Source organism: Callospermophilus lateralis, chromosome 13 (genome assembly GCF_048772815.1).
Source record: "Callospermophilus lateralis isolate mCalLat2 chromosome 13, mCalLat2.hap1, whole genome shotgun sequence".
Lineage (NCBI taxonomy): Eukaryota > Metazoa > Chordata > Mammalia > Rodentia > Sciuridae > Callospermophilus > Callospermophilus lateralis.
The window spans coordinates 71,809,896-71,835,239 of NC_135317.1; the positions used below are offsets into that span (position 1 = coordinate 71,809,896).

Here is a 25,344-nt window from a genome sequence, read left to right on the forward strand (position 1 = left end):
TAGGGGTGTGTGTGTGTGTGTGTGTGTGTTAGGGAGGGTGAGTGGTAACCTAGATTATGACTCATGAATGAGAAAACATATCTTGCAAATACTGTATATGTTGCCATTTTCACATAGGTGACAGGAGTAGTGGGGCTGAAATAGCATTAAAGGTGACAAGCTATTTGGCAACTTGGCTGTGTGATTTAAGGCAAGTCAGTTCACCTCTAAGGGCTTCTATTGTTTCCTCTTGCTTATCTTCAAGCAGGAAGTTCATATGAAAATAATATGTACTCATAGATTTATGACAAGTGAAGGAGATTCTGAATTTGCACACTGTGGCTTATAGTAAATGCTCCACAAATATTAGATGTTGACTTTTGGTTTTATATATCCCTTCTTGGAAAAATTCTCAATTTCGGAAATAAATCCATTTCTTTGTCGGACTTTGAAGCTTCAAGGTATATAAATAAACGTTGAAATGCCCATTGTTTCTTGGAAGTAACTGTTTTTAAACAGTGTATACATTTTATTTCAAGTGTTTGTACTTTTTCACATTGTTACTTATATATTAATACAGAAAATAAAATTTTTATATTGTTTAAAAAATAAAAATATGTTTATTGTATACAACATGTTTATATACATATATATATATATATATATATATATATATATATATATATATATATATATTAGATTGGTTAAATAAAGTGAACTAAAATGATAGTTACTACTCTCATTGTTTTGTGGTGAGAATATTTAAAATCTACTCCGCAAGGACCTCCCCTCCAATAAATCTGCTCTCCTAGCAATTTTTGAGAACATATTACATTGTTATTAATTATAAGTTACCGTGTGGTAAGATAGATGCCTCCAATTTGTTCCTCCTGTCTAACAGAAATTTTGTATCCTTTGACCAATAACTCCCAATTTCTCCACCTTATAGCCCATCTCTACTTCTATGAATCTGATTATTTTTTTTGATTCTACAAGATCATGCAGTATTTTTCTTTCTATGCTTGGTTTATTTCACTAAATATATTTTCTAGGTTCATCCATTTTGTTGCATATGACAGAATTTCTATCTTTTAAAAGGATATTTCATTAAATAGTATCTCAGTGTATATGTGTGTTTGTATCCATACCCCACATTTTCATAATTCATACATCCATTATAGGACATTTAGGTTAATTCCATATCTTATTGTGAATAATACTGCAATTAACACAGGAAGGCATATCTCTTTGACATACTGATTTCATTTCCTTTGGATGTATATACAGGGGTGCAATTGCTGAATCATATGGTAATTCTGTTTTTAATTTTTTGAGAAAACTCCATATTGTTTTTGGTAATGGGTATAATAAGCTGCATTCCCACCAGCAAAGTACATGATTCTCTTTTCTTTACATTCTCTTCAACACTTGTTACCTTTCATCTTTTTTATTACAATCATTCTAACATATGTGAGGTGCCGCAGTCTGGCTGGGCACAAAATCACGAGCCACTCAAGCAGGAACAAACTTTATTTTTTGAAACTGCCGCCAATGCCCCGTATGAGCCCCGGGAAGATTCCCGATGGACCCACGCTGCCTTCTTCTGGAACCCAAGAGGTGGTTCCTCCTCCGGAATTCCCTCCTACCGCACTTCCCCAACCAATGGGAACTCTCCAGGAGTCCCTAGCAGGCCGGGGTGGACAGCAGGAGTCCGATATCCATATGAATGCAAATCTTAACATAATCATATCATCTCAATGGCTTGCTGGCGTCACCTTTCAACCAAAAATGCCATGTATCATATTACTTGGCTGTGGCTCTTAGCAGTGAGGCACTATCATTGTGATTTTAATTTGTATTTCTCTATGAATTAGTGATTTTGAGCTTTTTTTTCAAATATTTGTTGATCATATTTGTATCTTCTTTTGAGAAATGTCTTTTCAGGTCATTTCTTCATCTTTAAGTGGGTTGTATTTTTACTATTGAGTTGTATGAGTTCCTTAGATATTTTGGATATTAGCTCCTTATCAGATGTATTGTTTGCATATATGTTCCAAACCATAGAAGATTTCATTTCATTGATTGTTTTATTTTCTGTGCAGAATACAACACAGCATTTTGCACTGTATTCTTTTGCATGACTATATCCAAACCTATTTTGCTATGCCTCAATAATGGACATCTAAATTGTTACCAAACTTTGGTTATTATAATAATGCTTGAGTAAACTTCTTGGTAGGTCTGTTCTTGGTTTTAATATAGAAACTATTCAAATGCTTAGAGTGGTAGAGAGCACTGTAACACACATATATTTTTAAAATCCTTTATAGAAATTGTAAATGTTTGACACTTTCTCACTTTGAATTTTTTTTCTTTAAATTAAAAAATTATGGGTAAAGATGAAGTGCTCTTAGAACTTCTTCCCAGAAGCAAACACTACTCTGAAGTTGTGTGTCACCTTTATTATGATATTTTTATGCTTATTTATTTACAAAATATATTAATATAATAATATGTGATTTTCTTATATATTTGAACAAATGATGTCATTTGTTTTACACTCAATATTGATTTAAAAAAAAAAAAAACTTTTAACATTTTGAGTACTACATACTCAGAGGTAGTTGCAAAACTAGTAGAGTGTACTGTACCCTTTACCCAGTTTGTTTCAATAGTAACATCTCATGTTACTAGATGTAGTACAATATCACAACCAGGAAATTGACAAGTATAGAATATTTTTAATTAAACTAAAAACATATTCAGATTTAATTAGTTTATGCATGTACCCATTTGTGTGTGGGAGTGTAGTCCTATGTACTTTTCTTTCTTCCTTTGTTTCCTTTTCTTTTTGGTGTTGGGTATTGAACAAAGGTCCTCACACATGCTAAGTATGCCCTCTACCATTGAGCTATACCTCCAGCTCTGCAATTTCATTTCCTGTGTAGGTTTGTGTAAACATCACCACAATCAAGATACATATTTGAGCAGGGCATGGTGATGCACACCTGCAATCCCAGTGACTTGGGAGGCTGAGGTAGGAGGCTCAAAAGTTTGAGGCCAACTTGGGCAACTGAGAGAGAAACTTTCTCAAAATTAAAAAAAAGTTAAAAAGGGGTGGGGATGTGGCTCAGAGATAGAGCACTTGCCAACATGCATCAAATACTGTGTTCAATCTCTAGTACCTCAGAAATAAAACTAAACAAAATGAGATTTGTTTCATTACCAACATGGAATTCCCTTATTCAATCCATTTGTAGTCATGCCTGCATTCCTATCAATGGTTCTTGAAAGCATTAATTTATTGTATAATTCTGTCAATTTGAGAATGTTATGTAAGTGGGATTGTATGGAATGAACCCTTCAAAATAGCCTTTTCAGTATGCTCTTAATCTAGATAGATGCTCTTAACATCTTTCCAGGTTGTTCCATACAATGATGGCTCATTCTTTTTTTCTATTAGATGGATAGATCAATTTATTTAACCATCTTCCCTTAAATGGACTATATGAGTTGTTTCCAATTTTTGACTATACAAATAAAGCTACTATGAACATACAGATTCTTGTGTGAACATATGTTTTCATTTTTCTGGGATAAATGCCCATGAGTGTGATAGCTGAATTTTGTGTGTGTATGTATACATGTAAATGTATATTTAGATTTATAAGAAAAGTGCCAAACTTATTTTCAGTTGTAGTTGGCCATATAATTTATTTACATTTCCACCAGTAATGTATGTGGGATCTAGTTTCTTCATAACCTTGCTAGCATTTGGCATTCCACTCTAATAAGTACGTAGGAATATATCTTCATGATCTTAATTTACATTTAAGTAATGGATAAAAAAGTTGAACATCTTTACATGATCTTATTTTCAAACCATATTTCCTCTTTGGTGAAATTCCAGTTCATATAAAAAATATATTGTTAACACTCTTATCTGCAGTGTATGCGAAGACCACTTAGTGGTATTAGAATTCTAAAGTTTTCCCAATCTTGTGGATGATAGAGAGCTAAAGTTCATATCATTTATCTGGTTGGAAACCCAAAGGTCAAAACCTTTACAGAAAAGTGAGACTTTATGGTATGCACCTTTGATAAACTCAACCACTACCTTCAGATGCTTAATCACCTGAAACCAGTGGTCTTGCATCAAAAACCATAGTTGTGGATAAGCCCATTCTGGCAACTAAACACTGAAAGGCATTGAAAGTCTGCCTAAATTTCTAGAGCAATAAAAAAAAAGACAATGTGTTAATGGATATAAACAAGGCATTATTTTTGAAGAACAGGAAGACTTAAAAGAGAACTAAGTAAATTTTCTAGAAATGAAAATTACAGACATTTAAAACAAACAACAACAACAAAAAATAACAAAGTAAAAATAATCACGAACAGATTAAACAAAAGAAATTACTGTCAACCTAAAATTAAATACTCAACTAAGCTATAATTTAAGAGAGAAAGAAGAACAAAGACATATTTAGACATGTAAACTAAAGGAATTTACTATCTTCAGATTCTTTTAAGGAAAGATATACTTAAGAGAGATATATACTCATGGATATATAAATGAAATTATCTATTAAATATAAAAGAGAAAAATAATAATGGCCAGTGGGATAGTTAAAAATAAGGAAAAGCTAAAATGCCAAATAGACTATGGATAGAAATGCTTAAGAATTAAAGTATTCCAAGGTCCTTTTTTAAAAAAAATATTTTTTTAGTCATAGATGGACACAATACCTTTATTTATTTATTCATTATGTGGTGCTGAGGATTGAACCCAGTGCCTCACATGTGCTAGGCAAGCGCTCTACCACTGAGAAAATCAAATGCATGTCTTTCCAACCAATAGAGAGAAATGGAATTGTGTAGAAATCAAGGAAGAAAAGGGGGAAAGAAGGGAGACGTAAACAGAAAAAAAAAAAACCCATATTAGACACCAGAAAGAAGTTTAAACATATCAGAAATGACAACAAATATAAGCAAACTAAACTCTTTTGCTAAAGGTAGATAATCTCACCCAGTAGCTCATTTTACCTGTCATGACTGTCTGGACATGGACAGCAAGGCAGTGGCCATAGGTCCTACGATTGCAGTTAATGGTGGTGTTTTGGACGACCACCTCAGGGTATGTTGAAAGTAAGCTTGAAAAGTGTTTGGAGATGGCCTTCCTGTTGCCTTCTGGCCCTGAAGGCTGCTCATGACTGGTCACTATATGTGTACACAGGGGTCATGCAGTTCCATCAGGTCATTCCTCTCTTGTCTGAGGGATGGGATTTTGTGTGTGTCTGGGAAGGGGAGTTGTTTTCTACTTTTTTCCCTAGGAGGGAAAAAAGTTTTATGAACATGCTTATTATATTTTAGTTAATATTACTGATTTAAGTTAGAAAGGAGGGAACTCAGATGTTCAGTGGATACTGGGAGTGAACTCCACATTTGATTTTGGTGAAAAAGGACTTAAGGATTTTCTACAGTCTGCCCTCCCTCCCTCCCTTCCTTCCTCCTTTTCTATTTTCTTTTTTTTTTTTTCTCCCCCTTAGAGACAGGATGATGTAGTGGAAAGAGAAAGAGATTTGGAGTCAGATTGACCCAAATCCTCCTCCAAAACTCCCCAACATTCCAGCTGTTTGACTATAAAAGTTACTTAGCCTCCCTAATCTTTCCTTATCTTCATGAAATAAGGATATTACCTACCCTAAAAGACTGTTGTAAGGATTCGTGGTTCTTTAAATGACAAGTCTGATCTAATTACTCCCTGCTTCAAAATCTCTTAATGTCTTCTTGTTGTCTTTGGATAAATTTAAATTTTACGTGTTGATACAAGACTGAACCCACCTCTCCGGCTTATCCAAGCTTCTCTGGCACCCTGTCCTCTGCCCTGGAGCCAGCCAGGCGGTGCTCATGCTTGTCAAACTCTCACTTGCCTTTGGCCTTGGAACATGCCTTCTCTTAGCCTGGTAGTTCTTGCTTGATCTCTTGGCTGGGGTCCTTCCTGCTCATTCTTCAAGTCTTGACATAGATCTCACACTGATTTCCAAGGCCTTTGCAACTGTCCGTGTTTATCCCAGGCCAGTGAGGTGTCCCTCTCAGAAGCTCTTTTTTCCAAGTGCGGTTTCCTCTTTGAGTGCTTCTGACACTATGAATGCTTTTTTTTTTTTTTTTTTTTTTTTTTTTTTTTATCTTTGCCTTCTCTAGTGGATGAAAATTCCATGCAGGTGGGCTGGTGTCTCTCTTGCTTACTCTTATCTTTACATGGAACACCATGCTAACATGGGGTAAGTGCTTGGCAAATGTTCATTAAATGAAAAGAAAAATATGAAGCTAGCACTTAGTTCATAGCCTGAGGCTAGGTCCTTAGTAAATTTTGTTTTTTCCTTTCACATTAACCCCTTCTTCCCCTCCTATCAGTTGCCTGTCATGATCATGGATAATGGAAAACCATTTGTGACTGACTTGATAATGATGGTAACATTTCTAGGACTCAGCTGCACCTCTAATTCTTAAGAGTCCTAAATTTTAAAAATGTAGTAATGGAAGATGTCAAAACAAGAAATTAAAAGAATAATACAGCTGACAGACTTCTTAGCCAAATTGGAACAAACTAAGATTGTTGCCCAATTATATTTCAAGAAGAGATTTTTATTTGTGAAGGTATCATGTGAGTTTGTGCTCAACTATAGCAAAGTATATGGCTTAATACTTTTAATTACTTCCCACTGTCTTTATTTTTTTTCCATTAAAGAACAAGTGCATCATGGAAAAAGTCCTAAAAATAGTACCTGCCCCGTTTTTATGGAGAATGGTGTTTATGACAGAAATTAAGCAGTTGTTTAGCTTGGGATGTCTGAAGCCCCAAATCAGGCTTTGTTTTGTGGCTAGAGCTCCACCCATCTGGTAACATCAAGCTCTTTCTTTCCCTTTGAATAGGAGGACAGAATTTGTCCTCATTTTGTAGTCACAAAAACCCAAGTCAATTTTAACCTGGTGAGCTTGTCAAAGTTGTATTGACGAATGGAAAGAAATGAATATTCAGGTGCCAAGGTGGGTATGGTTGGAGCAAAGGATTTAGAGAATCAAGGTTTCTCTTCACCCACTGAGGGAGGGTGTGTGAGGCCATTGTAGGTAATGGTGACTAGGGTGTTTTTGGAGAGTGTTTCTTCTGTGCCTTTAAATGACCAAGGTAGCTAATTTGGTAGGTGGATTGGTAAGTGTGTGTTTGTGTGTGTGTGTATGTGTGTGTGTTGGGGGAGTACTCTTAAAGAGGAAGTTTTCTGAGTTTGACTCCTGCTTTCTTCTGCTGCTAGTACCCAAGGTGGTACTCCCTAGAGATGATGATCTTGATGCTGCTGACTCCTCTCATTCTTGTTAGGGCCCATTCTGGCCATAGTGGCTTGGGTAGGTCTTTAAGCTTCCAGGAAGACTTCTGAGTTTGCTCACAATTTTTAATCCTGCAGTAGTCTCCTATCAGACTTCCCTGTTTCCAGACTTACCTCTTCCAGTCCTTCCTCCACATTGCTGCCTGGTTGGCTCCACCAAGAGATCTTCAAACTATGGACCTCCTTTATCTAAAATTCTTATCTGTGCACCAAGGGTATATCAAGTCTTGCTTCCTTTCATTTCACTTCATTTCCCAATATTGTCTTTTCTAGTCCACCCCTACACCACAAAACCTCACCCCTGCTCCCCGCCCCTGTGCTTCTGCCACACTTGAACATCTGTTTGCCAAAAATGTCCTGTGTGGAACTTGTGGGTCTTGAGGCTTTTCCTTCAAGGAGAAGCTTGACAATAGCCTCAGTCCTAAGTCTATTTGGACCACCTAAGGCAATTCATTTTCTCTTATCCTCTGCTGTCAAAGTACTTTGTATACACATTTCTTCCCATTTGTTGCTTTATATGTTAGTGATTTGTTTATACATCTCTCTCCTATTCTAAACTATGGGTTACTTGTGGTCAACTTTTAGTGTCCAACAAACATTTAATCAATGGCTGTTTTTATTAGAATAAGAGCCCTTAAAATATGTGGGGTGCAAATAAATGCATTTAAATGGTCCCCATTTCTTTTTAGGTCACTTGAGTTTTGCTGTTCTTGACCCCTGATCCTTGGGAAAGCCAAGGACTTCCCATATCACCCAGTGTGAGTGGAAGAATGGATTCCTGGAGGACTCCAGGCTCCATGAACTGATAGCCAGAACCTTTCTGATTCTCATCTGGAATTTCCTGAATTCTGCCTCAGCATTTACCAGAATATGAATATGCACTCATATCTATATTCTGAATTGGTCTTCATCATATCTCTCTGATGTTGGTGGTATTGCCTTCATTTTTCAGGTGGAGAAGTTGAGCCATAGAGACCTAACAATGAAACCAAAGTTAAGGGTCTGCCAGATTGAGCCTGTGGAACCTATATCTTGATCAACTCGGTGTTTGCAGCCATCTCTAATGATTTCCCCAGACAGCCCTTATTTTCTGCCAGCCTCTTCTGTCTCTCACACATTTACAGGACACATATGCCCGTAGTCACATTTTTTAATCCACTTTTTATTGTCTTGTGTATACATTGTTGTTTACTACACACTTACTTTTGTGTTGAAATGTGTTTGTTTACCACACACTTACCTACCTGTGTTGAAATGAGCTCAGGATGTTCTTGTGATGCAGTATAACTTTCACAATTTAGACCTGTACTCTCCAGTACGCTAATTACTAGCCCAGTGCCACTGTTGAGCAACTGAGATGTGGCTTGTCTGAACTGAGAGGTTTTAAATACACATCGAATTTACAACTTCCTATGAAATAAAGAAGGTAAAAAGCATCTTTATGTGTTAAAATCATATTTTGGATATACTGGGTTAAATAATTGGGTTAAATATTATTATAATTAATTTTACCTCTTATGTTTGTTTCTTACCTCTTATGTTCTGTTTCCTCTTCTTATGTGGTTACTAGAAAATTTGTGTGACTCACATCATATTTCCATTGGATAGTGCTAGTTTAGAGTGTAGGCTTTTGAATTAGACTTGGATTTGAATTTTAGCTTCACCATATAATTAGATTTGTGGTTTTGGGCAACTTACCCCCTCTGGAATAATTTTTCTTTTTCTATAAAATGAAGACCACTGTCTACCTCACATTATTGTGTTAGGACTAAACTGTATTTTATATGTAAAGTACCAAGGCCAGAGTCTGGCATGGGAGCATAAGGGTTAGAAGTAGGGCCTGCAGTTAAACTTGTCAAGGGTTTTAATACTGGATGCACCACTTAAAAAACTTTGTCCTTCTAAGTCTTAGAAAGGTAAGGTCTACAGCAAGGGAGAAATGGCAGGCATAAGTCAAAGTATACAAAGCTTCAAAGTCTTCAAAGGTTAAAGTCTTACCTTTCTAAGACTTAATTGCTTATTATAAAATGGGAATGATAATAGTAGGTACCACATGGAATCATGAGTTAAGTGAACTAAGGTGTATAAAGGGCTTATTAATTCAGAACGGGACATACAGTAAGCACCCCATAAATGATAACCAATAACATTATACCCCATTCCTAAGAAAGAGCATCTGCTTGAAACTTTCCTCATGTTAAGTGGTCCATGTGGACTCTGTTTTTATTTCTACTTCTTCATGGAAGTAAATATAATTCTAATATGGCCCTAACACATAACATATCCTACCTTGTCCATATCATGCTTATTATGGTGTGCTAAGAACATTCCTGATATTACAAATTTGTTACACATTATACAAAGGGATTAAAATCAGGGTCTTAAAAAGATATCTACATGTCCATGTTCTTTACAGCATTGTCTACAATAGCCAAGACATGAAAGCAACCTAACTATTCACTGATGACTAAGCAGATAAAGAAAATTATATAGACTTATACATTCAGTAGAATAATATTAAAATAGAGTCAAATTCTTCTATTTGCAATAGCACAGATGAACCTGAAAGGATATTATGCTAAGTGAAGTAAACCAGACAGAGAAGGACTAAATTACATGATAGCACTTACGTGAAGAATATAAAATGGTCAGATTCACAGAAGCAGACAGTAGAGAGGTGACTGCTAGGGGCTATGGCAAGGGAGAAATGGGAGGCATAAGTCAAAGTTATAAAGTTACACAGCTTCAGTTATAACAAGAAAAAGTCCTAGAGATCTAGTATACAACACAGTGTCTATGGTTATCAACCCTATATCGATACTTAAAAGTGTAGGAGAGGATGGTGCGTAAGATAGAATCTTAAAAGTGAGCTGCAGAATAGTGAATGGAGCCCGAGTTATGTTTACTTGGTGATAGAGGGTACAGAATTCCCTCATGGATTCGTTCTGGAGGTTTTCTTGAAGGGAGATCTGAGCTTCACATCTTAGTGGCACCAGAACTAGAGTGGCATTAACAAAGCCAAGCCAAGAGGGTGTTTTAAGAAAAAAAAAGTACTGAAATATATAAAATTTATGGAAGAGTCCAGTGGATTTAATAACATTGAGATCATTGGTAACCTGGACAAGAGCTATTTTATTAGGGGGTGGGAGTGGCTCATTCAGGAGGCAGTAGCCAGGTTGAGGTGTGAGGGAGGTCATTTGAGGGGAAGAAGTGGAGATATTGTGTTTCAACTTCTCTTTCAAAAGTCTGGTTATAAAGGGAAATAGCAAAAGAAGCTGTAGCAAGAAAGGGAAGTTGATTTATCTCTAAAGATGCCGATGGGATGATGCCTGGTCCAACAAGAGGTTGAAGGGAAGAGAAGAGGGAGTCATAGGTAAAGATTGGGTGTAAAGTACTCCAGGGGGTGGAAGAAGGATGAGAGGAACTGGCCTTGGATGGAAGAGGGCACTTCCTCTATTGAAACAGGATGAGGTAGGTGGGTGAGGATGGAGGCCAATTTGTAGATACAGGACCATTGGAAGATGCAGGAGTGTTGCTGTGGTTCTGTCTTTTCAGTGATTCATACGACAGAAACATGAACTAAAAGTGAGGTGTAGTAGAAAAAACTTAAGAACTTAAAGTTAAGATTATGGTCTCTCATCTACCTTAGCAAAAAACACTTTGCATGGTGACAGCCACTTGATTCATAAGTGTTTCTGGGTAATCATAGTTTGATCTTACCTCTTTTATAACCTTACTAGGTATGGTTTTGGGACTGGGATTGGTACTCTTAAAGGTGACAGGCCCTGGCCAATGTGCTCACTCAGGACGTTGAGAAGTCCTGAAGAAGGTCCACAGTGCAAGATGGTGCCTTCAACTAGGAGCTAGTTTCATAAGATGACAGGATGGCATGTTGCCATTGTTCATGGGTTTTATAGATAAGAAACAGTTTATTAAGAATTAGTATACAATAAAAGAAGAGCATTGAATCATAAAACTGCATTTGGACTTACGGTCCTGTTTGTCATCTTGGATTTGGCTGTGAGCAAATCATTTACATTCTGGGTCTATTTTCCCAATCTGCAATATAAGCAAAATGCCAACCTTTTCAGCTCACGAGACGTGCTGATGTGTGTCAGGTAGCCTGCACAGATGGATTAGTGATGAAACTTGGAGTCTTGGAGCTGGCAGCCCGCCTTCCACTCCCAGATTCTCTGCTTACTCACCCCTTGCATGACTCAGGGTGAGTCACTTCACCTCCATTATTCTGAGCCTCCATTTTCCCATCTGTAGATAGATCTCCCTCACAGGGTGATCATAAGGATTCAAAAATGCAATAGAGGATTTTGGAAATAAAAATACCAGAGAAATGTGATTGACTAGTCAGTCTGATTTTCCTGTTCTTCCTCAAGGGAAAAATCCTAACCCTATTTTCTTTCCAGAAGCAGTGTTCAAAATGAGCATTCAATAAAGGCCTATAATGAGCACTTCCTGTGGGCAGATCCTGGCATGGGGTGTTGCATGGGGAGACAAGGGAGAGAGTGACATCATGCTAGGAGGAGTAGCATCTGCCTTTAGGGGGACTCCCAATCTGGCTGGGGAAGAGGACAGACACGAGCCCTCTCTTAGGAAGTACGGCCCAAAGGGCTACTAGCTTTCTACTTCTGCAAGCTTCTGTTGCACAAGACTGACCAAAGGAAGAAACTGATAATGGCAGAAAAGAGGTGGGAAAGAATACTCTGCTGTGGTTACCAGGACCACCAGACCAGCTTATTTTCCATGAGCACCCACTCTGCACCCTGGGTGAAGCCCAGTTTCACTGTAAGCTTTTGAGGCATCACCATACAGCTAACCCAGGGCACAGCTAAATTGGCTGGATGAGGTCTGTACCCTCTGTTTTGACTCTGTACCCTGATATTCCTTCCTTTTGGAGGACACTAATCAGTTTCCGGATAAGAATAAACTGAAGAACCCTGAGAATGCTTTTGCTCCTGAAGGTGGCAGTCATAGAGCTCATCAAAGTGATCCTGGTACCTGGCTTCCTAGTCTGAATCCATTCCCATACTCACTTCTGAGAAGGATGGGGGGTCAGTCTCATGGGAATCTTTCTGATCAATAAGAATAATTTGTCATTTATCACTTTACTACACAAAGGCTATCACTGCCAGATAGTTAACTGGATGCAAAATACTCTTTGGGTCAGGGAATTTTTCTTAAGGATATTGATTTTCTGTAACAAAGTACTCACTGGGCAGAATTTCTATCTTGTTTCTGTTTTCCATAGTGTCATGATAATTACTAAGAGTTCATATCAAAGTGATGTATACATATATAGGATCTTAAATCAGACTCTACAATCTTGATTTTATGGGAATCATTCGTAGACTTTTACATAAAGACTTGGAAAGAGAATGTCTCTTTTACTGATCAAATGTCCTGGTATCAATCTACTTCTGTAATGTTGATGCCCTATGTTTTAAACTTAAGATGCTGCAACCCAGAGATAGGAAAAGAGAAAATGAATACACATTCCCATCAATCTCCCTTTTTTTAGCTTAGCACTTTGGTTAATTTCTCTTTGAGTACATGTTGTAGAAATAGCAGCTGGAAGTCAACATGGCATTTTTGAGAGATAGGAAGAACTCTATTGACTCAGGCCTTCACTCAGGCAGGGCCTAATAGTGTCCTAGAAAGAATCAGAGTGGGAAATCCATTTAGAAATAGTTATGGATTCCATCAGATTGTCACAGTTACAACCATTTTTCTCTGAAAGGGCATTTCCTCCTCAGGGTTTGTTATCAAGAACTATGGAGCCCTAGGCAGCTTTGGTTCATAATCAGCAGGTGGTTTCTTACTGGTATATTCTTTGGAGTTCTTGCTGAATAGTCTTATAGATTCTTTGGAGTTTTTGCTGAATAGTCTTATCACCCAGGCTGGATTTTGCAAACATATAATAAATTCCTAAAAAATACTCACCTCTCTTTTCCAGCTGCCTTTCCTTTGAATGCTCAGGACCCCTTCATCTTCATCATATGCAAATGACATAATTTTATTTATTTTTTTATGATTGAATAAAATTAAGTATGTGACTTGGGTTGGTGGTTGTTTTTTTTTTTTTTTTTTTTTTTCAGTCTCTGGAGATCCCACCAGGTGATTGCCTGTATCAATAGTTTATATCTTTTTATTTCTGAACAGTGTTCCTTGGTATACTTTTATCACAGTTTGTTTAACTATTCATCTACTGAGGGTGTTTGAGTTGTTTCCAGTTTTTTGTCTATTATGAATAAAGCTTCTATAAATATGCACATACAGTTTTTATGTGATTGTAAGTTTTCATTTTTTTTCTGAATAAGTGCCTAGGAGTAAAATTGCTGGGTCATATGGTAATTGCATATTTAGTGTAATAAACTGCCAAACTCTTTCACAGTAGTTGTGCCATTTTACATTCCTAGGGATCTAGTTTATCAGCATTTGGTATTGTCAATACTATTTTTATGTTTTAGCCATTCCAATAGGTCTATAGTAATACCTCAGTTTTATTTGTTTCCCTAATGGCTAATGATGTTTAACACTTTTTAGGTGCTTATTTGCCATTCATGTATTTTTTTTTTTTGAGTGGAATGTTTTGTTCATGCCTTTTACTCATTTTCTAATTGAATTTTTTCTTCTTTATTGCTGAGTTTTGTGATTATATTTTGTAGAGTATGTGTTCTAAATACTATTTGTTGGTTTGCAGATATGTCTGTTCTAGTCAGCATTTTTGTTGCCGTGACTAAAAGATGCAATCAGAACAATTGTAGAGGAGGAATAGTTTATTTGTGGGCTCATGGGTTCAGAGGTCTTAATCTATAGAAGGCTGGTTCCATTCCTTGGGGCTCGAGATGAGGCAGAACATCATGGCAGAAGAGTGTGGTGGAGGAAAGTGGCTCGCACGATGATCAGGAAGCCGAGAGAGACTCCACTCACCAGTTACAAAATATATACCCCAAAGGCATGTTCCCAATGACCCACCTCCTCCAGCCACACCATACCCACCATCAGTTTCCACTCAATCCCCATCAGGGGATTGATTCACTAATTGAATTAAGGCTCTCATAATTCTATCATTTCTCCTCTAAACCTTGCACTGTTTCACACATGAGCTTTTTGAGGGACACCCCAAATCCAAACCATAACAATTTCTTTCCAATCATAGCTTGTCTTTTGCAGAGTAAAAGTTTTACATTTTAATGGAGTCAAATTTGTCAGTTTTTCCTTATATGGATTGAGTTTGGGGCGTCAAATCTAAAAACACTTTCCACAGACCTAGATCCTGAAGATTTTGTCCTACATTTTTTTTTTCTAAAGTTTTATGCTTTGCCTTTAAATCCACAGTCCATTTTTGAGTTAATTTTTACGCACGGTGTTAGACTTAGACTTAGAGGTTTGTTATTTGGCCTAAGGATTTGCATTTGCTCCAGCACCATGTGTTAAATCAGTTATCTTTCCTCCTCAAATAACTTCTGAACTTTTGTCAAAAATCAGGGCACATTTGTATGGGTCTATTTCCAGAGTCTCTGTTCCTTTCCATTGATCTGTGTCTTCTCTTCTGCCAATACCACAGTCTTAATTACCGTGGCTATACATTGTCTTGAAATCAGCTAAACTGATTCCTCCCACTTTTTTCTTTATTTTTAAACAGCGTTGGTGAGGCATAATCATTACACACACATGCACACACACAAAAACAAAACAAAAACAAACCCAAAACAAAAATCTTACGCATGTTTAATGTATATAACTTGATTATTTTGACTCACTTTATATTTTTTATTCAAAATTATTTCACTGTTCTTGTTCCTTTGCCTTTCCATATGCTTTTTAGAATAATCTCATGCATATTCCAAAAACAATTGCTAGCATTTTGATAGGAATTAGGCTAAAATTGTATATTCATTTGGAAAAAATGGATCTTAGGTATGTTGAGTCTTCCAGGCTATAAGCATAGTGTCTCCTTTTCTTTATCTTTATTTTAATCAACATTTTATTATTTTCTGCATTCACATCCTGTTCATGTTCTATGTATTTAAACCTAAGAATTTTTAAAAATGGTTATCAATGTATAATTTTTGTGTGAAATTCTATTATATAGTAATATGATGATTTCATGTTTGTCTTGCACTCCATGACCTTGCTGAACTCACCTATTTTAGGAGTTTCTATGTAAATTCTTAGGGATGTTCTATGTAGACCATTATGTTGTTTGCTAATGGGGAGAGTTTAATTTCTTAATTTCTGATCTGGATGCCTTTTATTTCCTTTCTGCTTTATTGAGATGGCAGCCCAGTGTTGAATAAGAGTGATGAGAGCTGATAGCCTGCCTTGCCCCTCATCTTCGTGAGGAACGTACTCAGTCTTTACCATGAAGTATAATTTTAGCTACAGGGTTTTTCTGTAGATACTCTCTGACAAGCTTAGGAAATTCGCCTCTGTTCCTCTATATTTCCCTTTCACTGCTGCTTTAGCTGTATCCTACATGTTTCGATATATGGAAGTTTCATTTTCTTGAATTCAATCTATTTTAAAAATTATCTTGACACTTTCCCTTTGGCCCAGGGGTTATTAAGAAGTGCACTTGGTTTTCAAGTGTTTGGATATTTTCCTGTTATCTTTCTTTGATTGACTTCCAGTTTGATTCCATTGTAGTTGGAGAACATAGTCTGTATGATGTTCATTTTGTTAAATTTGTTGAGGTTTGTTTTATGGGTCAGCATATGGGTCTGTCCTGAGTGATGTTCCATGTGCCCTTGAGAAGAATGTGTATTCTGTTCCTGTTGAGGAGAACATTCTAGAAATGTCAATTAAGTCCTCTCTGGTTGAACTCATACCCTTGCTGATTTTCTATCTAGTTGTTCCATCTGTTGTTGAGAGAGGTATATTGTGTATCTGTTTCTCCTTTCAGTTCAATTAGTTTTTGCTTCACATATTTTGTAATTCCTTTGTTTGTACAGACACATTAGGATTCCTGCTTCTTTTTAGTGTGTGGATCCTTTTATCACTATGAATTGTACCTTCTTGTCTCTGTTGCACAGATAATTTCAATTACAGAACAACATTTGCAGAACAATTTCAATGGTTTTATCTTCGAATTCACTGTTTTTTCCTTTATCCCCTCTATTTTGCTATTGAGCTTACTCATTATATTTTTTTTCTATTGGTTCTAAAACATCCATTTGGTTCTTCTTTTTATCTTCTCTTTTTTTTTTTTTTTTTTTTTGCTGAAGATGTTTTTCTTCATTTTTTAAATCCTGTCCACAGTTGCTTGTTACAGCATTTTTATGATGGCTGTTTAAAAGTCTGTGATTGGATATTTCTGATACCTCTGTCATTTTAGTATTGGCATCTATTTATTATCTATGCTTTATTCAGTTTGATATTTCCTTGTTTTTTTTTTTGTTTTTTTTTTTTTGCATAATGAGTCATTTTTAAATTGAAACCTGGGCATTTTAAGCATCATGTTTTGAAACTCTGGATCTTACTTAGAGTTTTCATTGTAGTTGACTTTCTTTAACACTTAAATGTCAGAGGTCACCTAGATTTCTGCCAGGTTGGGGTAAAAGAACAGATTTCCCTCTCAGCCTCTTGGGACACCTGAGAGGGTGCTCCTTCTTATGCTAAGTGAGAGTGGGATCCCCAGTCCCCCACTAAGCTCACACTGATCCTCCCTGGGTTGTAGGGGACTAGGGGTGGTCTCATTACTGCTGGGTGCCAGTGGAAGTCCAGGATCCTGGCTGGGCCTTCTCTGGGGCTACATTGTAGCCTTGAGAAAGAGGAAGTCAGGTTTTCTAGACAGAGAACTTGGTGGGAGTGGGCCCAGAACTTTTCCTATAGTGGATAGCTTTAATAGAGTGATTATTATCTAAAAGCTTACTGTCTTGAGGCCATCACTTTCCTAGACTTTTGGCTGGGGAGAATAATAATAATAATAATAATAATAATAATAATAATAATTATTATTATTATTTTAACCTTGTACTTGGGATTGAACCCAGCACCTCTCACCTCCCACATGCTAGGCAAGCACTCTACCACTGAATTATATCTCCAGCCCTTTTTACTTCAAGACAAGGTCTTGCTAAGTTGCTAAGTTGCTCAGACTGGCCTCCAATTTCAGTTTTGATCTTCCTGACTCAGCCTCTCTGGTAGGAGAAGGGACTTTTTGTTGGGCCTCTTTATCCTTACACCTCCATATCTTCATGGTCCTTGATTCTTTACCACCAAGTCTGGGAATATATGAGCCAAAGAGGAAACCTAGGGAACTCACTGCTGTGCTGTACCTAGCGGGTTTGCTTTTTCTTCTCCAATTTTCTGAGTCTTTTACATTTGTTTTATAGGCAATGTGTAGGGCTTCTCCTTGTAGTTGAGTACTCCATCTTTTCAGAAGCAGATGTCCTACTCAGATGATTTCTTTGCTTTATTTTTAGAGGCCAATCTTCTTTCCTGCCTGAGGTCTTGGGGCCTGGCCTTCCTTGATCACACTTGTGTAAGTTCCTTTTCATGGAGAAGGGAAATTAAAATCCCCAGGCCTCGTAAAGCTGTGTGTGTTCGTGGAAGAGGTAGAAAGAGAACCCCTACCTGAAGATGCACGTGGATACTCTGCATTTTTAGCTTTCCTTTGTCTCTTTTAAGGGCTGGGGTCAACCATAGGGAAAAGAGGGATGTTTATGTTTACTTAATGGCCTTCAACCTCTAGAGGTAAAAGGAAGTGGCCATGATGGCATAAGATGGGGTCTCACCCTGAGATTCACAGGAATCTGTAAGTGGCACAGAGGAGCAGCTAAGGACTCTTTTCGAGCTTGGCCTGTTCTCAGAAGGCGCTGCTTTTTGCCTTTGACTTGTTGATGGGAAAGGCCATCCATGAGCTTGTGGTAGAGCCAAACTTTTCCTTGCACAGTCTGCTGTCTTATAAGCCTGGGTTACTCAGAGAAACCTAATGAACCTTGATGTGGAACGGCATGAGTTTTGAAGCTAGCTAGATGGAGTTTGGGATCGTGACTCCATCATTTGCTAGCTCTGTGTCTTTAGAGTTCATTCATTTACCTAAAAACAACCCAGGGTACCTCCTCTGGGCTGGCCACCATTGCTGAGCTTGTGGCATATGGTGGTGGATTCGCTTCATTGTTCTTTTCTTCTCTTTCTAGCGACGAGGGGATCCAGCTGACGTCACTTCAAAAATATTTCCAAAAATTTTTTTATTACTCCATCTTTCCCTCAGTTTATTATAGGTACCCGGATTCTCTTCCCTTATCTAGGGTAACTTTTTAAAAAATACATTGGATTATTATCCCCTTGCATAAGACCCTCAATTTACATCCAGCTGATCTGAGAATAAAATCCAGTCCCTCCCCATGGCCAACCAGGGTCTGCATGATTTGGGTTGTACTTTCCTCGCTGGGCAACTCTAGCATCTCCTGTTTCCCCCAGCTTCCTCGGTGCCCTTCATCCACATGGGCTTTCTCTCTCTTCTTTTTAATTTTAAATTTTTATTGGTATATTATAATTATACATAACAGTGGGATTCATTATGCCATGTTCACACACATACATACATAATTTGATCCACCTCATTCCCCAGTGCCTTCCCTTTCCCTCCCTTTCTCTCTCCCCACACTAGCCTTCTTTCTTTTCCTGAAAACATCAAGCTTGCTCCATTCTGAGTCATTACACCCTGGATGCTGTCTGCCTGGGATAATTTTTCCATACAAGTTTGAATGGCTGGTTCTTTATGAGTAGTCGGGTTTCTCCCAGCCCTCCTCCTCAGCCACATTTGATCAATTTTCTGTTTTTCCCCCTCCCTTGCCTCTTATTTAGCTCAGAGCACAATATGAAAGAAGCTTTGATTTGTTTACTAGACTGAGCAGGGATTGGGTTGTTGTCTTCATTGCCGTATGTCCAGGGCCTAGACCAGTTCTTGGCACAGAGCAATAAATATCTGATGAATGGAGTTGCTTGATTCTCTAGAGCCTCAGTTGCTCACCTGTCACACAGAGCAATGAGCTAAAACAAGCTTGTATTTTTGTATCTTGGATTGATGAGATAATAAATCCGCATGAAATATTTGGTATGCTTCTCAGTTCACGATAAGCCAAGTAATAGTTTCTCATTGTTTCAATATGATCATTTCTGTTATCCTGTTCACGTACATTCTCCCATCCTCCTCTAGCAACTGTTATTGTAGCTAATGATCCATACAGAGTATTCTGTGCATTTTTCAATGACATATGCTGACTGGTTAGATGTTTGCAATTAAATTCTAACTTAGTACTCTCTTGGTCCCATTTCTCATACAGGTCCTGCAGCTGGGCTCAGATATCCTTCCCCAATACAAGCAAGAGGCACCAAAGACTCCCCCTCACATCATCTTACACTACTGTGTTTTTAAAACCACGTGGGATTGGATCATCTTGATCTTGACCTTCTACACAGCCATCTTGGTCCCTTACAACGTCTCCTTTAAAACCAGGCAGAACAATGTGGCCTGGCTGGTTGTGGACAGCATCGTGGATGTCATTTTTTTGGTGGACATTGTGCTGAATTTTCATACCACCTTTGTTGGACCAGCGGGGGAGGTGATTTCTGACCCCAAACTTATCCGCATGAACTACCTGAAGACGTGGTTTGTGATTGACCTTCTGTCCTGTTTGCCATATGACGTCATCAACGCTTTTGAGAACGTGGATGAGGTTAGTGCCTTTATGGGTGATCCAGGGAAGATTGGTTTTGCTGATCAGATTCCACCACCACTGGAGGGGAGAGAGAGTCAGGTACATCCCTCAAATCTCAGACCTTGTTGTCATGTCTTTAAAGCTGAATTAAATGTGGGTGGTCAACAAAAGAGTAATGAAATGGGTGGGAACTAGCATGACTGATGTCCACACCGGAGGGAGCATGTTGGGTAGCTATCCTTGCCTGCTGTTCCTATCCGTGGGAAGCTTGGAGGCCCTGCATGTCAGCGAATGGGTGTGGACGAGACCAAAGGCTTACTCTTTCTCCACGAGGAGTCAAGGCCACTGGCTCGGGAAGGTGAGGCTGCAGAAGCAGTCATGCATGACCACTGCACTGGTGAATCTTCCTCTTGGTTTTGAACGTGGAATGTCTACCTATCGATCATTCGAATTATGGGAACTTTTTCTTTCATTTGCTTCTGACCTTTGGCTATTTCACAATTAACTTGTGGTAACAGATATTGTTGTCACTCAATTGTTTTTGTTTGTTTGTTGTTTTTGTTTTTCTCTGTCTCTCTCTTTGGTAAATGTTGGAATGATATCTTTTTCCCTAAAATGAGTTTTGGAGGTGACCAGTGTCAGGTTAAGAGTAAGTGGTTAAGAGTAGTGTTTTGAGATGGTTAATTTTGCAGGCAATGGAAGGACTCTAAAGAAAATAAAGACCTTATAAATGTGTTGGAATTAGGATGTGACTGAACAGTCAATGTCTGAATGAATGGGTGCCTGGGACAGTTGCAGCAAAAAGCAACTGCTGGGATGGTTAGGGATGACTGTCTCCTTTGAAAAAGCAAAGGATGTCAAGTTATTGCAAAGAAAAATGCCATATTCTTATCTAGTTGGTGCTTTGTGGGAATTACTCCTGTTCTTATACCTCGTTGACACTCCAGATGGATTAAGATAAGGCAGTTCATTTGATTAACCTTCAGCCTTGTGCAGCCACTCACGGCTCTTGTTGTATCAGATACAGAAGTTCCCAAGGATTAACTGGGTAATGCAGGCCCACTCTTAGGGCCAACAGACTTGTGTTGCAATCTTTGGACAGTTTAAAGGAACAGATTGCACCCTGCTGGAATATGAAAACCTAGCAAGTAAATCTGTATCATACTGGTAGCATAGTGATGCCCCTCTGCCTTCAGATGAGTACTAATGGTTGCTGAAGATAGCAGCCCCTTTCTCTGGAAGAACTTACCAACTGACCACTTCTCTGCAGGGAAGAGTAGCTCTTCTTGCAAAATGATGCCAAGTATGATCTGGGAAGATAAGAACTTGGATGCTCAGATGCTCTAGATTCAGAACAACCCTTTTGTGCCTGTCTGTGTGCTGTGTCCTAATATACTTTAAAATCCCTAGGACTAATTCTCTGAGTGGATTTTGCAGGGATTAAATGAGTCAAGACTGATCGTTTACAACAGCAGAATCATCTGTAAAGTGAATGTTGGGATTCTTAAATGTGATTTTTAGTAGATGTTTGGAATGTTTTTCTCTGAAATCACTCTTAGGAAATTTTATGTTAGTGAGGAAAATATGATCATTTTAGCTTAGGTAATTCACAAGAATTCTCTTAATCTGAAAGAGCTTCTCATACACATATGAGAAATAAAATTTAACTTTAAAAAAGTACTTGAGTTTGTGAAATAAATCATTTGTAGCAATGACACTGAAAATTTGCAGATAAATAGAACAGTTCTTCAGCTTGAATGGATTCTCATTAAGAACTGGCAGAGTTATAAACACATATGTAAATGTGCTAGATAACTTGATAGGTTGGTAGAGCAGATAGCTTGTCTTAAGGGATGGTGAATGTTGGGGGGGAACTCCTTGAGTTGTGAGTACCCTTGATGGTGATTTCTGAATTCTAGACTCATGAAATAGACTAGTAATAGGGGGAAAAGCTCCATTTTCTATGTCTTTTTTATTGGTAAAAAGTTTAGCATCCAAGCTCCTGATATTACTTCTTGATCAAAAATAAAAATATTAATTTAAAGGGTTACAGTTCTGATTGATTTTATATCTGGTGATATCTTTTAAAGTTTTGACTGACACCTATAATAATGCCCTTTCATAACAATCGTGGTGATGTGTAAAGAAACTGAAAATGTGCTTTCTTATCTTTTTGGTATTATCACCTATTAGGACTCTGGGGCCCTGATGCATGTTATTGAGCTTCTCTGGATCACAGTTTTCCTGTTTAGATCTTGGGGATGATCTTCAGGAGCTGCCTGGAAGGTGTAGTGTTTGGGCAGTGGATTAGTTGAGCTCCCTGTCAGCTCTAAAGGCTCAAGTCTGGTGTGTTCCAAGTCTCACCTGCATTAGTCCCACCTCCAGAAGCTGGGTGTAAAAACAAGAGTCCTTGCCCCTGACCTTCCTGGTGGGAGGAAGATGAGTGTGGCAGGGCTCTTAGAAGGTGGTAAGTAGACCTGGGGGAGCTCAGAGCCTGATGGAGGTCTTCTAGTTCAACCTTCTCAGCTCACAAGTATGAAAACAGACTGAGAGGGGACTTGCTCACTCAAGGTTTCATAATAAATCATATGATCACAGTAATAATGAGTCCCCTTCTGATTCTTCTTTATTCTAAATAATGACAGATTTGGCAAAATTGGAGCAAAACACTTATGAAGTGAGTCAAAAGTGACCAGGAAGCTTCCGATGTTTGTGTGACTCACCCTTTGGCATGGCGGCATGTGGTGGGAAAGCTGGGCACTGGGTATGGTGGTGGAGAGGAGGCAGCTGCATTTTTCCCAAGGCAGCTGTGTGGGGTGAGATGGCAGTTTCAGATGCTTTAGGAGAGTCAGAGCTGCTGGTTTTCAGGTGCAGCCCTTTTATGAAAAGGCATCATTGAATTAGTGGGGATAAAGGGCTAGTGGGGGTTAGAGGAGTTTGGGGAGGACATGAAGAGCACCCCACCTCTTGAACCTGAATGGAACTTGGAAAAAGCCTAGAGAAGTCCCCTTATTAGGAGGATCAGTGGCTTAGTGGTTCATATTCTTTCCCTGCTCTTTGCTTACCCACAGTCAAAGTTGTGGAGTTGCATATCTAAGATGGTAGCTGCTTCTGCTCTAGATTCTTTCTCTGGGAGAGTGGGGGGAGAAATAAGAAATTGTTGACTCGTTTCTCAAAAAATGCACAGAGCTTACTTGTCCCTGGTTTCCTCCCAATTATACCAAAGGGTTGTATGCCCATGGAGACCACCAAAGAAGACAGGAGAGAGCAGTGGTGACTTTGCCATCTGTGCCTGTGTGGAGTGGGGGTGGGCACTCTCAAAGCAAAAAGATTGGATCCACCTTGGACCTGGGTCAAGAAAGAACAAGGATAAATTGCTGACACCTGCCATCATGAACTCAGCCCAGTGGCTATCGCCCAGCACCATGATTTAAGCCACACAACATTCCCTGTGGCTCAACTTGTTTCACTTATGTAGATGGTCTCCATTTGCGTCATTCTCCAGTCTGTTGGTAATAATCTGTTTTGGAGGCTGTTTGGGAATATGTTTGCACATTAGTTAAACTGGTTAGAGGACAAAAAGGTCTGGAAACTGAGTGAACCAAAGCTTGGGATGGGAATGTTGAAGCAAAAGCCAAATTAATTTCTTTCCAGTGTTTAGGGGATTATTGGCCTAAGATGCTTCGTGGATTAAAGACAGAATTATTAGGAAGCCTTGTTGTTTATTGCTATTGGAGTATGGAAGTGCAAAGGGCAGAATAGGGACAGTCGTGCTATCTGCTGGGTCACAATTCTAGTTCCTTAGAGCCTGGAGGTAGCCAAGAAACTTTTCTGCGCCTGGCTCTGTGACATCAGACAGCAGCACAGACTGTCAGTGCTGGTCCTCCCCAAGACCCCTCTGTCACAGGAGATGCTCACCTTAGAGCTGGAGATGGGCAAGGCATGCGGATAACTAGGAATACCTCTGACAGCAGCAAGTGACTGCCATACTGTTAGCTTCCCCACCTCTACTCTGCATGGCGTAAAGAAATTGTAGGGAAACAGGAGGAAGATGATGTGTCATCCAGTGTGACTTCACCACAGCTGTGCCACCTTGTGCAAGTCACTCCACCTTGCTGGACTTGGTTTGCCTCACCTGTATGGTGAGTGCATCTCAGCTCTAACCTCCTGTGGCTCTAGGACAGGCATTGTCATGCTCTGCAGGTGAGAGGAAAGGAACAGGTTGTCATTTTGCCTGGTGGCAGCTGTTCTGAGGTGGTGAAACTGGCCTGGGGGTCTCCTGGTTCCGCCTCTTTTTTGGAGGGGCAGTGATGCTGGGGATTGAACCCAGGGCCTCTCACTTGCTAGGCAAGTGCTCTACCTGCCTACAGCCTATGATCTCCTGACTCCCAAGCCTGTGCTTTTTCCTGTAGATTCTGCTGCTTTTCCAGAGAACCTGAGGGCTGAGGAAACCAAACTCTGCATTTCAGTCACTGGGCCCCTTATCAGTTCCTCCAATCACTGCTTTCTGGAAGCTACATAGGATCAATTTCCTGCTATTAAAAATGATCTCCCCCTTGCACCCAGGCCTGACACAGTGGTGCATGTCAGTAATCCCAGCAACTGAGGCAGGAGGATTGCAACTTTGAGACTAGCTTCAGCAGTTGAGCAAGACCTATCTCAAAATTCAAAAAATTAAAAAAAGGTTGGGGATGTAGTTCAGTGGTGAAGCACCTTTGGGCTCAATCCCCTGGTCACTTCCCTGCTTCTGTGCACACACATGGCCAAGTCTGATCTTGACTCAGGTGTCTGGGCAGGGCACAGCACTTCTGGTCTTCCATCTGAGCCTCTGCTTGAGGGGTGCATCATCTCCGCAGTCCTTTACACCATGAGCCCAAGTCAGGAAGAAGAAGAATAATCAATCAGAAAATCAAAGGAAAAGTTCCCAGCAGCGGCATTCCCAGCAGCGGCATTGCTAACATCTCTGAAACCAGACTTTAGCCACTGGCCATTGCCAGCAAGTCACAATCATCAAGAGAGAAGCACGCCCATCAGCAGCATTGCCTGCCACTAACGAGACCTGAGGATGAAAACTACAGTGTGTCTGTTTTTACCCAATTAATTGGGTGGCAGAAATACTCAGTACACACAAAAGAAAGAAATGCCAAAGTAAAGAGGAAAAAATATGAGACTACAAGAGTAGGATTCAATTTTGCTGTCCACAGAACCGCCAGACATAGCAACTTGTGTGAAAAGTCGTTGGTTTTTATCCAGGAATGATGATTCTGGGGTGTATATCCAGGGTCTCCCCTCTCCTC

At 39.0% G+C, this 25,344-nt stretch overlaps 1 protein-coding gene across 2 annotated transcripts in view; it reads left to right on the top strand.

Annotated features, from left to right (window-relative positions):
- Nucleotides 1–25,344, top strand: part of Kcnh1 (potassium voltage-gated channel subfamily H member 1) — a 353,609-nt gene that overhangs the window by 53,955 nt on the left and 274,310 nt on the right. The window contains exon 6 of one of the 2 annotated variants that reach the window (XM_076831643.1): nucleotides 19,673–20,146. In XM_076831643.1, coding sequence (XP_076687758.1) covers nucleotides 19,673–20,146 — 474 coding nt within the window. The remainder of the gene's footprint in view (nucleotides 1–19,672; nucleotides 20,147–25,344) is intronic. The other variant, XM_076831644.1, reaches the window with a different exon arrangement.